Consider the following 14,152-nt stretch of genomic DNA (forward strand, 5'->3'; position numbering starts at 1 on the left):
TCCACATGCAGATGAGAAAACCGTGCGTCTGGTGTAGCAAATGTACCCAGAGGTGCTTTTGTGTGTTCGTGAACTTTGGATCGCTGGCATGCATCACAACTTTTTACCCAGTCTTTAATATTCTTTTTCATATTGGGCCAAACATAGCGAGCAGAAATTAATTTGCAAGATCCTGTTGTTCCTGGTTGTGAAAATGGTCAAACACTATTTTACGAAAATATGCTGGCACAATAGGTCTTGGAATTCCGGTTGATACATCACAGATGAGTTCTGTTGCTGACACTGGGCTGGGCATGGACTTTATTTCTAGTGAATGATTGCTGTTTTGCAGATTTTGTAAATCATCAGCTTTCTGAGCATGACTAAAGGCTTCAAAATCAAGAAATGAGGAATTTGAGATGTTGTTTATCTCACTTCTGGATAATGCATCTGCAACGCTATTATTAACACCACTGGTATGACGAATGTCAGTGCTAAATTGAGAAATGAAATCAAGTTGACGCCATTGGCGCGGACTGCACTTCTCTGGATTTTGCTTAAAGGCGTAGATAAGAGGCTTTTGATCAGTGAAAATGATACATGTGCCGGAATCTCTTCACCGCAGTGTAAATGGCCAATAGTTCTCGATCATAGGTGGAGAATTTTTGTTGACTGTTGGTGAGCTTAACAGAGAAGAATGCAATCGGTTCCCAGTTGGTTCTGTTGAGTTGCATCAAGGAACCACCAACTGCCAGGTCACTGGCATCAACCCAAACACTAAGTTTGGCTCCTGGAATTTGGTGACGAAGAAGAGTTGCGGTAGCTAGTGCATTTTTGGCATCTGTAAATGCCTGTTCGCTAGCCTCAGATCATTGAAGTGTTCTTTGGGGTCGTTTCGTTTAGGTTTTCTGCTCTTTATATTATTTTTGATACCTTCTAAAAATTTATTTAAGGGTGCTAATATGTGTGCTGCTCTAGGAACGAAACGTCTATAGAAATTGAATAGACCTAAGAAGCGTCTTAATTGAGTTATGGTAGTAGGTTTAGGGAAATTCAAAATACAGTCTACTCTATCTTTCAGGGGTTCTGTTCCTTCTTCAGATACTTTGACACCTAAGAAATTTATTGAGGAAACACCAAAAACACACTTAGAAGGTTTAAGGCTAAGGCCATAATTTTGCAATCTTTCAAAAAGTATTCTTAGATGCGAGATATGCTCTTCCTCAGATTTAGATGCTACTAATATATCGTCTACGAATGCATAAACAAATTTTAAATCTCGAGTAACTTCATCGATGAATCTTTGGAATGTGGCTGCAGCGTTACATAGGCCAAATTGCATGCGACAGCTTTCAAATAAGCCGAAGGGGGTGATTATAGCACTTTTGTGGATATCATCAGGATGTATAGGGATTTGATGATAGGCTTTAATTAAATCAATGTGCGAGAAAATTTTGCAGCCATGTAGTTCAGAAGTAAAATCTAAGATATTAGGAATGTTATAATTATCTTTTATCGTTTGTGCATTAAGGGCTCTGTAATCTCCTACAGGACGCCATTCCGTGCTGTCCTTTTTAGGGACCATATGCAAAGGTGATGCGTAGTTACTTTTTGAAGGACGAATGTGGCCTAATTCTATCATATTTTGGAATTCTTCTTTGGCGATTCGTAGGCGGTCTGGGGCAAGACGTCGTGCTTTAGCAGTGACGGGAGGTCCTGTGGTTTAGATGTGATGCACTACTGTGTGCTTAATTTCTTGGTCAGCACGGGGTGGTTTTGTGATTTCTGGAAATTCTAATAATAATCTATGGTATATACTGTCGCCAGATACTGTCTTTATTGAATGTATTGCACTAACTCGTAAACTGCATTTAGAGCCAAGATTAGTGTTACCGTCGATTAATCTTTTTGTGTGGAGGTTAGGCATCAAGTTGAAATTATACAAAAAATCTGCACCAATAATAGGGGTTGAAACACTGCCGACAAGAAAGGTCCATCTGAATATGCGTCTTAAACCTAAGTCTAAGGAGAGATTTTGGCTAGTGTAGACGAAAATTGGTGTAGTGTTTGCTGCTGAAAGGGTCATTTGGATGCGATTTCGCCTTTGCAATGCTGTTGCTGGAATTATAGATACGCCAGAACCCGTGTCTATGAGGAAGTTGACATTTGTGCGCGCATCTCTAACAAAAAGGCGACGAGAATTGGAGGGCAAGGCTGTAGTCGCCGCTATGCCTCGCCTGGGCCGTTTTTTGAAAATTTACAGGGCGGGGTACACTTTATAGCTCTCTCACCAAATTTAAGGTGGTACCAACAGGTATCAAATTTTGTTTTATTTTGAGAGGGGCTGCGTTCTCTTTGGCCGCGATATTTATTCTGACTACGAGTGCGGCGACGATCACGCGAGATATTATCGGTTCTTACGTGCAATTTTTTTATCTCTGCGAATAAACGTTCTTCAATGGAGTCTGAGGTATTAGCAGAACAAATATTTGTGGCACTTACCGCTACAGGAGATGGTGATACATCGATGACACGATCCGCAACTTCCGCAGCTTTATCCAAGGTTAAAGGCGTGATCGCTGCGAGTATCGACTGTACGAAACTCGGGAGATGCTGTAAAAACAGTTCGAGCATTAGTTCATCGGAAACGCTGTATGACTCAGCGCGTCGTCGCATTATGCGTAAGAGTTCACTTGGCCGGCGATCTCCCAACTGTTCGCCGCCGAGGAGTTTTTTTATTTCTTGATGCGTCAATTCTCCGCACCGCTTGATTAGCTCAGTTTTAATGTGATTGTAAGGATCCGTGGAGTTGGGGGCCTTGATCACATCTCTCACAATTGATGCGGCTTCGGCGGGCAGGTGCGAAACAATGTAATTATACTTCGTGCGAGACTCCGATATCGCTTTCGGTGTTCCGAATTCAAATGTTGCTTCGCACATAGTGAACCATAGTGCAGGATCGGCGAAGTTGTACACAGGTATCTTTACTGCTCCGATTATTGCTGTTCCTTCAGTCATTTTAAGTCACGTGGCTAAGTCCCAAGTAATACGTAAAAAAAAGAGAAATTTTTTTCTTTTTTTTCCGTGCAAATATTAGTTTAAAACAATAACGCTTGGTTGCTGCAAGGCCGGGTCACCATTGTTAAGAATCTATGATAATTATTTAGGAAGATCAAATTAGATTCAACATTTCAAACTTAACAATTTTTATTTCATCTTCACCTCCAAACTACACACGTGCGCAATCGCGCGCGTTCGACGACTGCTCTTTCCTTGAGAATCTTGGGATACCAAGCTCCTTTGTACGACTTCTTAAAAGCTTCAAAGAAAAATGATAAACCTTCCTTGGAATGAATAATCTAATAAAGCATTTGAAAAATGTAAGCACGACCTTATTATAGCTGCAACTCTTAATTATCATTCTCCTAATCAAATGTTGAGTATATAGTCTACGCTTCTGATGCTTCCATCGGAGTTATCTTAAACATTCGACACACTAACAGCCACCAGCCTTTAGAATTTTTCTCGCGAAAGCTCTTTCCCACTGAACAAAAGTACAGCACGTATGTCAGAGAGCTGTAAGCTATGGAGCAGTAACCTATTTCAAACAAAATTCTGAAGAGCAACACTTCACTATATTTACTGACCATCGACCTGTAACTTATGCATTCATTTCAAAATCAGATTCTGTTTCCCCGCGACTAAATAAACATTTAAATTACGTAACTTAGTTCATCACAGATGTTAGGCATATATCTGGCTCCTGGACAGTGAGAGGGGACAAGTCTTCAGCTTTAGACCAATCAAAGTAAAGACAAGTGATGTAATTTATAGTGCACGGCTAAAGTTCTAGGAGTATTTATTTGAGCGCGTTTCCGCATCATTTAGCTGATTCAGTGGCGTAGCTAGAGATTTTGTCGCTGGAAGCGGTCCTTGAATTTACGGCCTTTTTTGATATACAAAAATAAGTAAAAACATGACATATAGGGAAATGAATTTACGTTTATTTTTGAAGAAAAATTTTAATTTCAATATTTTAAAAATACAAGATTGTTTTGCTGCTTTTTTGTTCTCAAAACCCTCTATGACTTCGTAGAAGACTAATTGATTGCTCCAGTTTCTATAAATGTAGGCAGAAAGAAGGATTTTTTAAATGCGTAACATTCGGAGCTGGGGGACATCTGTACACGGGTGTAGCATCCAGGGGGAGACAAATTGATGTTACTAAATTTTAGAATTAAATGTTTTCCATTCTTGGCAAGTAGTAGGGGGCGAGAAATCTTCAGTTGTCTCTAGGCGCTGAACAGCCTAGCTACTACTCTATAAACATTTATAGCGTTTAAATACTTCTTATGTGTAAAATAAGCATTTTTTGTTCTACAATACTTTTTAAATGATTTTTATTTAGAAAATTCTTCTCACAAGCAGCAGCGCTTACGGTAATTGTGACAAAAAATCGTAACAGCATTGCAATATTTGGAACTTTTTCTGGAGATTGCATTTTAGAATAAACTGCAAAAATTTAGAAAAAAATTTAAAAGGACCGTCCTTCTATATAACATAAGAAATTCTGCCCGCATTAGGCTGACTGACTGGTGGGGAAAAAAAAAAAAAAAAAAAAAAAAAAAAAAAAAAAACCATTTGCTATGAACTAGCGATATAATCCACAAGCAAAAAACCTGAAATTATAACAGTTATGTATTATTTAATGAAATGGTATATAAAATTAGCAATTAGGATATTAAGATAAAATAATTTGGAATTATTTTATGTATTTATAATCGCACGGGGTCTAAGAAGTCCAATGAATTTAAGTTGATAATATATAGGATTGGCTTGTTATATATTAGTTACTTCAAGGAAATTTGTTGTACGACATATTGTTCATGTGATCTTATACTATATTAATGGTTTCAGGGACTTGCATCTCTCTATGCATAGTATGAGTAGTTATCCCATCCAGCTGGCGAACGGATATCTGTGGTTTTAATTCCGACATTAGCCCACTGATTTCTCACATTATGGTTCCCTCCCTCATCCATACTCTTGTGGTGTAAATGGTTAGCATATTCAACTGGCTACTGGAAGATCTGTGATTCGAGTTCCGACAATGAAATGGTTGAATTCTCTAGTTTTCCAAATGAATTATTTATTATCAGATTGTAGAGACAATAGGTTATTTCGAAGCGGAAGAGATGAAAATGAACAACGCCTGCGCCGTGATTCGAAACACGGGCCTCTCGAATACGCGCCGAACGTGCTAACCACTACACTACGAATGCATGCTAAGGAGGCGGGGGAAATACCTTATAAGATAAATATGTTTATTAAGACAATATTTTTATGGTTATTCATTTACGTAGCCACTTATGTTTTTGACTAATCTTTATGAAATTATCAGTTGAGAAAAAGGTAAGCCATTTCGTTTTCAAAGCAAAAATATTAGGTAACCAATAAAAAATTGCAAAATTGTACTAAATTTTTCTCCGGCTGTGCAAATGAATAGAAAGACACCAATATATAAGTTCACATATTATTTGCGCATATGATTGTCTCATCATGTTACAAAATATGGGATAATCAGCACTTTCGTAAAAGAGGTTTTTTTCCTGGTTTTTTATGAGATTACGGCAAAGCCTCGAGGGCTATCTGCCTAAGGGGAGGGATACCTTCGGGAAGGACTTTCTCTAAGGGAAACTGGCTCGTATATACGTTACACAATGAGAAAACCTCGAAAACGCTCATGCAGCCAGCCTGTTCGCGGGATTCGAGCCTCGGACCGAACTACCAGTATTCAACGACTTCAGCGCTCGGCCGCTGGTGGGCCTTTTGTAAAAGAGGATAAATGCGCAACTAAAATGCGTTAAATCATTCTGACATATTAAAATGTTATATATACATGCATGTCTGTATGTATACATATAATACCAAACAGAAAATTGTAACAACAAACAGCATGTTATTTTTTAATACCAAGAGATTAAAAAATGCTATTTCATGGAGAAACCATCAGTCTTATAATATTGTTACACTTTAATATAATAATAGTCATAGTAACTTGTATCATCTTGATAAAAAATCTTAGTACCTAAAAATAAATTATACAGTTATATATTATGTACAAAAATATTTTGAAGGCAGATATCATTTAAATTAAATAACAAAATTTGAAATCTGCTGATATTTCTATAATTCATTACTATTAGTCTCGTTTATTATATATCAAATGATCACAATCGATTTTTAAAATTCACGCATCTCTCACTGTTAAAAGTTTTAATCATTTAGTAATTTACTAGTAATAAGTAATGAATCAATTTGAAAGATACAGTGACCATTTATTCTTATGGTGACGCATGAATGTAGTGAAATATGGTCACTCTGTCTTTTAAACAGATTCATTATTTTATCCCCCGTAAAAATATAAAGAGCGAAACTTGGGCAAGAATTATTAAGGGTTTTTTAATTTAAACTTGTGACATCAACATTTTATTTAACAACGTCATATTAACTATCAATAATTAGTTTTAAATCCTAATAAGAATGCAAATAAAATAATTTATAAAAGTATCATAATAGCTACAAAAATTTTATATTTTATATCAGAAATGTGAATTTCGCTTAATATTAAAAAATATTAGTTACTGGGTTTACAGTATTGTTATTAAGGTATTCGATTGTTATATTTTAAAATTAATTTAATGTTTGTTGAATATAAATATGTTAGATTTTTCTCGGATGTCTTAAAATTATTATTATTTGATGAAAAATATGTGTTAGAAAAAGACCGTACGAGAAACTGGAAAAATTATACTCTCTTACATTAAAAAGAGAATCTATCTTTCTTTCAGTACATTCTTATTTTTTGAGTGTGACTCTAAATACTCTCTCAGCTCAATGCATATTATTATGACAATAAATTTTGGCAGTCTAAAGTATGCAATAAAGATATTTTCGGGAAGAGAAAATGTATTATCATGTTTCCTATAAATTCTATGCAGATTTAGAGATCTGCCATTAAATTCTTCGTTCAAATATGAAAAAAACTAGCGGTTTAAACATATACAGAACCGTGATCAACTTCTACAGTCAACTGCCCAAGCCTGATTGACGACGCTGTAACCCTTTTCTCCGCGTTTTCAACCAATTCCGTACTCACAGAATATGCAATGTTGACCGAAGCTGGTTTTCCCTACAAGCGACATCTGGCGGCCAAAAATACTTAAAACAACTCTCGTGGCGTAGAATAGGCGTCCAGCATTGACGTGGCAGATGCTGTCATGCATTCAAAACATCGATAGGAATGTGCCACTAGATGTCACTCTTATTGCTCACTCGTAAGGCTATAGATAATGAGTTGAAACATCTCAACGAGAACTCAAACTGCTCTCCGAAATTACAGTTATTACAACTTACTCCAGACTTTCAAATAACCACACAAGAAAGATTCCGGTTGGGCTTCACGGGTTGGTGTACCATCAACAATAACAACTGCTCAAGGTAGCCAATTCCAATCGCACCATTTCTCTTCTCTAACATTTATGCTAAGGATAGATCGAATTCGTACATCGTCGTATTATCCGCCTGGATGGTCTGATGGAACGTTTTCACAGTGCCCTAAAAGCACTAAGTATCATAAAACTTGTTGGACTACATTACTTACTCTAGTGCTTCTTGTCTTCTTTTAAGAAAAAATTCCAAGGTCTATCCACCGCATATTTTATGGCATGATCCATCTGAGTTCTTTCAACCATACTCTGCTCCAGTTGAGCCATCGTCCTTGCCCCAGACTTGCCACAAAGAGATGAAAACGCTTTCTTCGACTCTTACATCATGCCACAACACATCATCTTCGTTTATGCATATGGCGTTGAGCGTTGGCGTTCGTGCATACACTTACGTTTTTGGACGTAATGACGTGGCAAAATTTCTGCTCATTCTTCCATACAACAGTGCCTCAAAGTTTGTGCACGCAGCAATAAATGTGTCACCGTTCTTGGGCATGAAAAGAAAACAATTCTAGTAATCGATCAGCTAAAGCTTGCTATCTTTGAAACTTTGAATCATCTGACCATGTGATTAGAAATCATCCTGCTTCTTCAGATCCTCTTGCTTCTCCGGATCCTCCTGCTTCCCTTGATCTTCTACTTTTTCCCAGTAGTCCACAACTCGTCACACGGTCGGGAGGACGTGTGTGCATCAGCACTAGATATTTGTGATTTTTCGTCATACTTTCGGCACTCGACGGGGGGACATTATGGAGACTCTGAAGCAGTAGTTAGATCCAAAAAATTTCTCCTCAATCTTTCTTCCTTTTTCTTTCTTCTAAAAGACTAAATTTGAGATTGGCCTTCGGCAGTTCACTTTTCTTGCAGCCGTAAGGGAAGCATAGGTCTTAACTCGTTTCTGTTTCGCAATATCGGCTCTTACTTTCCTGCTAACTACTAACGTGGATTTCCACCGTGAATACTGTTTGGTTGCGTCCAGCGACTCACGCCTGATACTTATTTTTGTAATCTGTGTATATGTGATACACTGATATATTTTCTAATCTAATTAAATTATTGGGTATAAAAATATGTCCTTGCATTAACATACATCTCTACTACCTTAATCTTTGCATTAACACACATCTGTACAGAATGACAATTCTACAGTCTCTCTACTGTGATAAAATACTGCAAGTCTATTCCAAAGAAGCACAAGCAGAGAGTATAAAGTTATACAACGTCTCTAATAAGGAAGGATATACATATGATGTAAAGATCTTGCTAAAGACAAATCTAAGGATCCTAATTTCTTAGTGTCATATAATGTCGTGAAAGAAATGCGCGAAACTATTTAAAACAAAGGCCGTAACTTATCTATGGATAATTTCTTTTCGACGTCAGAAAGTTTTACTTATTTACCAAATAAAAACTAAATAAATGTATGTGGATCTTTTCGCCCGAATAGGCAGCATTTTCCAACAGATATAAGTAAAGAAAAATTGAATAGAGGGGAAACAACTGCGCGCTTTACAAATGAGACGTCAGCTCTGCGCTGGATAAGCGTGATGTTTTCGTGTTGTCTAATATATATAATCTAATGGTTATATCCAATGGGAAGTTAAAACCCGAAATTGCCTGCAAGTCGCAATGATAACATGGGCCATGTGAATTTAAGTGATGTCATGGACAACAACTATTCTTTTGGTAGAAGAATTTTGAAGCAGACGAGAAAGCTATATTTTTCATGTGTTTGATCTTTGAGAGCTAAGCGCATATATCCTAAGCAAAATAAACAGTATCGAATTAAATGATAAAGTTTTTGGGGATGAATCTGATTTGAGAACTCATTCATCATGCTGATCTTAAAGTTCATATCTCTATCAAATGAATGTTCTCTATCGAACTTATCAGTGATATCTCTATCAAATCGAAAGTATCAAAGCAAGTATCTGTGATCCCATTTCCCATTTGATAGACAGAAAAGACGAAGATGTGCTGTTTGTTCTGCAAAAGGTTTGCAGAGCAGAACAACAGTTATATGTAAAACATGTGACCCAGAACCCTGAATAAACTGTTTTAAAGTTTTTTTTTCAGAAAATAATTAACTAGAGAAAAACCGCAGTAATTAAATCAAAGCTGTCTTCATGTAATAATAATAATAATAAAAAAAAATTACTAATCTCAGAAATTTTTTTTTTCAAAGGCGGGCACTTGCCTTTAACGTCATTGGCCACTACTAATGCCAGTTGCCATGTAGATAAGACGACCATCTCGTTAGATTATAAGCAGTTCGACCTACGTTCCAATACTAGAGAATAAGCAGGCTTAATAGGCTTTTTCGCCACTTTCCCTCCAAAAGTTCTCCACGAAATTTACATTAATTAATCAAGATAAAGCTATTCGAGAGCTATCTATCCATCTATGGGAAGAGATGCATTGACGGAGGAATTTCTAAGGAAACTAGCTCATATTCACGTTACACATGAAGAAAGCCACGAAACCTCCCATGCAACCTCTAATGTTCGTCTGTACTTTAACCTGGGTCGAACTACCAGTGTTCAGCAATCTTGCAACAGTCCTGCTGGTGACATCCTCCTTGAAGGCATCCTTATTCCGAGCTAAACAATCCTAGACCTGTGTTTTCGTAAACGAGTAAGCACCAAGCGTTCCTTTATTACAAAAAAGCGACTTTTTTATCTGGCTAATAACATTCACTGCATATGTCGATAGATTTATATTATCATTGAAATTTCAGGGATTTTGCACTCTGCTCAATGTTTTTAAAGCCCCTTTACAAAGTAGACAAAACTACTTTTATCGCTTGGGGACCATTTCATACCACTGACAGAGTGGCACGGCCGTTGATCAGTTCGACTCTGGTTCGAACCCGGACTGAAATACCAGTATGTGTAGGAACTATCTATGCGCATCGTGTCATGGTTTTTCCCATACGTAACGAGATTACGAGCTAGCTTCCCTTATAAAGTCCTTCACTAAAGTATCCTTGCCCTTAGGCAGTTCGCCCTGTCGTGTTCTGCCATTATCAAATAAATAAAAACCAATAATTTTCCATGTCAGGTTGTAGAGACATTAGGTATTTTTTTGGAAGCAGGAGTCATGAAAAATGAGCAACACCTTTGCCGGGACTCGAACCACGAACCTCTGAAATAAGCGCCCAGCATGCACACCATTACATCACGAAGGCACGCTAAGAAGGCGGGAGAAATACCTTATATACTCCCCCTTTTAAAGGGCGACTGGAGTTTTAGGGGACCCAATCGCCCAAATCCTGGGTGTGGAGAATCATCATCCACCACCCTTTTAGTTCGAGCGCCACTGTAGAGACATTAGGTACATTTTTGGAAGCAGAAGTCATGAAAAATGAGCAACACCTTCGCCGGGAATCGAACCACGGACCTCTGGAATACGCGCCCATAATGAAGACCACTACACCACGAAGGCACGCTAAGAAGGCGGGAGAAGTACCTTATAAGGTGACTGACAGACGAAATAACAAGGCAGAATATTTCAAGTTCTAATTCGGGGTAATTTTTTTTATCTAATACGTATTATTATTAATAACCTGAGATATGTAAGAAAAAATATGTTTACAAAACTATTCAGGAGATAGTTTACTTATTCATTATGTTAATACCGAGAGGTAACAGTTTTATGATTTATGATATAAACATGAGTATAATTTCTATTCATAAGTGGAAGATTAAGCATTAAGAAAAATATTCAGAAATCATAAGTAAAACGTATTTGCTCTACGAAATAACAGAACTTAGTTGGTGTTGAAAAGAAGAAGAAGAAACGTTTTGGCTTCTTCCAAACAATGAAATATTATAGCTGTTTAAAGAAATTATTGATTCATTTTTGGCTTGATTTAATAGGCATCATATCCTGAAATTTTTTTTATCAATGTTATAGATTTTCAAGAAAAGTTACTAGATACGTTCAGAGATTTCAAATCAGAAAATCGGCAGCAGATATTGCTTAGAGAATTTTGTATCCAAAATAAAATATTGTTTATGAAGATTTGTGAGATGAAAATGATTCCGTCAGAGGGAATGTTATGACTCAATAATTATAAAAATTGTCATTGTTAGTAAAAGACTCGGATTTCAAGAATATTTATAACTTAATGAGAAGGATCTTTATTATCTTTCGTTAAGTTTGTAATCAGTAACATTCGAAGATTCACTTAAACATTAAATTAAAAAAGTATAACGATGGAAACTACGTGCTAATGTGTCAGGGAAAAAAAAAAAAGAAAACCCACCATGAACCAGCAGTCCTACATAATTGAAATACTATATAAAAAGTGTCAGCATGTCAGTATACGATATCTGTTCTGGAAATATTTGTAACTCGTAAAGCCCTCAACGAAGAATTTTGTTTTCGCTGATTTGTCTGGGAGTTTTAATTAAAAATTTAAAACAAACCAGGAAAGTGGCGTTAATTTTGGGCAAAGCTCCGTTACATCTGAAAATATTATGGAGTGATGGAAAATGATTATTTCTACCTGTTAATACAGCAAATAAATAACAAAATGTGGATCTCTGAATAATTAAAACACTTAAATTTTAATAACGGCATAGTATAATGTCTGATGTGTTAGAACTTATTAATTCTGCTTAAAAAGTAGCTCAAATTATTAACATAATTTCTTTGATGCCGTAATCAAATACATGAAAGGAGCGAATGTGAATAAATAGTAAAAATGTTTTAAAAAAGAACGGCATTTAATTGCAGGCTGCTTAAGATGAAAGTAAATGTGATTAGAACAGAAGAGGATGCCATAGAGCTAACTAAATAAAACAAAAAAGAGGTTCATATTGATGCCGATTTAGATCATGTTAATACGCTTCTTTATGTTGCTAAAGTAGTAGAACAGAAAATGGATGCATTTAAATGGGAGACCTAGATTAAAGATCTACCGTTCTTCACTCTAGTTCTGTCATTGTACTATGGTTCTGTGATCAAACCGCTGGAATAAAAAGTCAAAGAAACAATGGCGGTGACAAGAAAATGTTTGCAAAACTTTTCTGAAGCAGGAGATACAGATCTCTATCTAAGGGGCATTTTTACATCGTTCGCCAGTGAGGTAACTGACGTTTTCCTAAGAAGCATTTTAACACGGTTCATAAGAGGAGGAAACTGACATCAGCGGCAATTTATTCAAAATAGAATAAGCCAGCACAGCCAGTACAGCCTCTTGAACGGGCAATCTGATCACTGCATGTGTGTGAAAACTATTTTCGTTCTTGATGGGATTAATAAATAAATAAATTTTAAACTGGAAACCAAAATCCTAAAAATTATTATTACCTTTTTTCTTTGCTTTAAAACGCCATTTAATATAATTTTTTTTTTTCGTTCTGATTTCCGATTGCCACAAATCGATTATTTTCCAATTTTCTGTATCTTTAAAGGCAAACAGCTTATTGCAGTTTTATGCATTTGTAGTTATGAGTTTACCTGTGCAGATTTCTAATATACAGATAACAGCATCCATGTTTTCTCCTAAGAAACATTTTCAGTTATTATAGAAGGTCTTAAACCATAAAACTCTCGGGTTTGTAGAGACATTACGTTATTTCGAAGCAGGAAAGATGAAAAATGAGCAAAGCCCTCGCCGGGACTCGAACCACGGACCTCTCGAATACGCGTCGAGCGTGCTGACCACTACACTACGAAGGCATGCTAAGAAGGCACAAAAAATACCTTATATACCCCCTTTTAAAGGGTGACTGGGGTTTTAGGGGACCCAGTCGCCAAATCCTGGTGGTGAAGTATCATCATTCACCACCTTTTAGTTCGGGCGCCACTGTAGAGACATTAGGTTACTTCGAAGCAGGAAAGGTGAAAATGAGCGATGCCCTCACCGGGACTCGAACCATGCACCTCTCGAATACGCGTTGAGCGTGTTGACCACTATACAATGAAGGCATGCTAAAAAGGAGGGAGAAATACCTTATATGCTTAAATAAATAATTTTCACTTTTTTTTTTTTTTTCTGAGTAACTGAGAAGTTAGATAGGACGACTTTTCAGCACACTCTTAATATTTAGTGAGCTAACGTTTTGCACGAGTATACAGGAGTAACGATAGGAATAATAATTATTTAGAGCTTTAAATAGGTGCGATATGAAAATTAACGATTTATATTTAAATATGGGAACTATGTTGAAAGAAAAAATGAATTTCGGTTTATTATTCATCAGCAGATCTTGTAACTTTCATTATTATTTTCTTTAAAGTGATATTAGGCCAGACATTTTTTCATGTGACGAAAAAAGACTGAAGTCACAAGTAATACACCTTTGGTGATTCTTAGAGCATCTGTTTAATTTACGAAAATATAAATTTTACGAATGAGAGTACGAGTGCTTCTTATTTTTAACAACTGAACTAGAAGAAGTTTTCTACTTGTAAAGCTTCAAAGTTAGTGAAGTATTCAGAGAAAGCCTGAGTTAAGAAGTTTTAGAGAAAAGGATTTTTCATCTTGAATTACAAAGAAAATTTTGAAGTTGCTAAAAATGCTATGACTTTATAACAGGTGTAGTTAACATGCTCATCCAAATGTAAATTAAATAATCCAAAATTTAATTCGGATTCCCCGTAAGTAAGGCACAAAATCACATATCAGTTTAGCTGCCTATACGAAATTTATGCAG

General features: G+C 36.4%; 1 protein-coding gene and 1 non-coding gene across 2 annotated transcripts; both read right to left on the reverse strand.

Moving 5' to 3' along the window:
* Positions 1-2,205: 2,205 nt before the first annotated feature.
* LOC146993102 (uncharacterized) lies at positions 2,206-2,997 on the reverse strand. Its single transcript, XM_085807705.1, has one exon. The coding sequence runs from the start codon at positions 2,995-2,997 to the stop codon at positions 2,206-2,208; it is 792 nt and encodes a 263-aa protein (XP_085663831.1).
* A 10,105-nt stretch (positions 2,998-13,102) lies between these two features.
* Positions 13,103-13,175, reverse strand: TRNAT-CGU (transfer RNA threonine (anticodon CGU)). The gene has a single exon. It is a non-coding gene; the product is annotated as a tRNA-Thr (tRNA).
* Between the last annotated feature and the right edge of the window lie 977 nt (positions 13,176-14,152).

This window comes from Stegodyphus dumicola, chromosome X1 (assembly GCF_044657685.1).
Source record: "Stegodyphus dumicola isolate Sdum_Otavi_A_Nest chromosome X1, ASM4465768v1".
Taxonomy (NCBI): Eukaryota; Metazoa; Arthropoda; class Arachnida; order Araneae; family Eresidae; genus Stegodyphus; species Stegodyphus dumicola.

Coding starts and splice junctions, on each gene's coding strand:
- LOC146993102 (XM_085807705.1), bottom strand. CDS start 2,997: ATGACTGAAGGAACAGCAATAATCGGAGCAGTAAAGATACCTGTGTAC.